Source organism: Oratosquilla oratoria, chromosome 14 (assembly GCF_046742065.1).
Source record: "Oratosquilla oratoria isolate Oo_2021 chromosome 14, ASM4674206v1, whole genome shotgun sequence".
In the NCBI taxonomy this organism is placed as follows: Eukaryota; Metazoa; Arthropoda; class Malacostraca; order Stomatopoda; family Squillidae; genus Oratosquilla; species Oratosquilla oratoria.
The window spans coordinates 58722530-58724231 of NC_134790.1; the positions used below are offsets into that span (position 1 = coordinate 58722530).

Here is a 1702-nt window from a genome sequence, read left to right on the forward strand (position 1 = left end):
ATATATTTTCTGGCCAGTGGTCACCCGATCTTTTGTTTATCAAAGATTTTTTTTTTTTTTTTTGTAATATCCATGACTGGTAGTTCTTCCTGCGAATACCTATTTTTAGCCAATTTGATTTTGTTCAGAACTATTTTGTTCCCGTTTTTTTTTTTTATCAATAAAATTCTTTTCTTTAGGCTTTTAATACGACCTCTTCCTTCACTGGCCTTCACAGCAGATACCCCATTTTCAAGTATTTCATATGATTGTCAAACTCTAATCTTTCATTATGCTTACGCATAATCCTATTTCGTGTAGATCCTGTCTCTTCATGTTTCTATAATCTTATTCATAACTACGATAGTAACACTTTATGAAATGTTATGATTATCATTCTATGCTTCCATCGCTCAGTGTTTATGTCACAGATTCCTGTACATTCACCTGTATCATTAACTTTTATTCCTTACAAACTATTACCGTTCTGTGCCTATGTTCGAGATGCTATTTCTAACGTTATTCTTAAGCGTTCAACGCTACATGTGCCTTAGGTTCTTTAGAGTGGAAACAACATCTTACTCTTTATTCTCACAATTTCCTCTCGAGTTGATTTCCACTCTGTAGCTTCCTTGAGAGATATCTATCACTAGAACCGAGTCTGCTCTCGTTGTTTTGTTTTCTTGAGCACCCCGTAGACCTCAAGTCCCATCTCAAGTCAGATTCTTGGTCTCTCCGTTTTCTAGATATCGCTTGCTGATCGAAACTCCTTGTTAGCCTTCGGGTGTACAAGCTCCCGTTCTTATTGAACGAGATCAACTCCCTAGTTGGTCTTTTCTCTCCGCCTGGGACAACGGCCGTCACTGGCGAGGAAAGGTCCATATTCGCATGTGGGCTCGCTGCACTCGCCCTTGATAATACAGCTGAAAGTAAAAGAAATAGAATACGTGTCAGATAGGCATGGTTTCTTAACCCTCTAAGGGGTGAAAGGGAAGAAGAAAAAGAAGAAGAAAATGAAGAAGAAGAAGAAGAAGAAGAAGAAGAAGAAGAAGAAGAAGAAGAAAAAGAAGAAGAAGAAGAAGAAGAAGAAGAAGAAGAAGAAGAAGAAGAAGAAAAAAGAAGAAGAAGAAGAAGAAGAAGAAGAAGAAGAAGAAGAAGAAGAAGAAGAAGAAGAAGAAGAAGAAGAAGAAAAAGAAGAAGAAGAAGAAGAAGAAGAAGAAGAAGAAGAAGAAGAAGAAGAAGAAGAAGAAGAGGAAGAAGAAGAAGAAGAAGAAGAAGAAGAAGAAGAAGAAGAAGAAGAAGAAGAAGAAGAAGAAGAAGAAGAAGAAGAAGAAGAAGAAGAAGAAAAAGAAGAAGAAGAAGAAGAAGAAGAAGAAGAAGAAGAAGAAGAGGAAGAAGAAGAAGAAGAAGAAGAAGAAGAAGAAGAAGAAGAAGACGGAGTAGTAGTAGTAGTAGTAGTAGAAGAAGAAAATTAGATATGGATTTCAAAGCCTGCGAGGAGGCAGGGGGGTGGGGGTGGGTGATGAGGTCTGCCTGGGAGGTAGGGTTCGGCCCAGCCAATATCCCCCACACATTGAAGCACAGCCCCTCCTAACAGGCATCGGGACATTACACGTATAGTGGATACTGTTATTAGTGGGAGTAAGTATATATATACATATTTTCATCTTAACTTGGCAGAATTTGACTAGATGCATATAATTACTTAAGTAATTTGAAATAA

At 37.8% G+C, this 1702-nt stretch overlaps 1 protein-coding gene across 1 annotated transcript in view; it reads right to left on the reverse strand.

Moving 5' to 3' along the window:
* Window positions 1–659: 659 nt before the first annotated feature.
* The window catches only part of LOC143032883 (uncharacterized), a 17065-nt gene continuing 16022 nt past the window's right edge, over window positions 660–1702 (reverse strand). The window contains exon 4 of the mRNA XM_076198092.1: window positions 660–902. Within this exon, the coding sequence (XP_076054207.1) occupies window positions 803–902 (100 nt within the window). The 3' untranslated portion in view covers window positions 660–802. The remainder of the gene's footprint in view (window positions 903–1702) is intronic.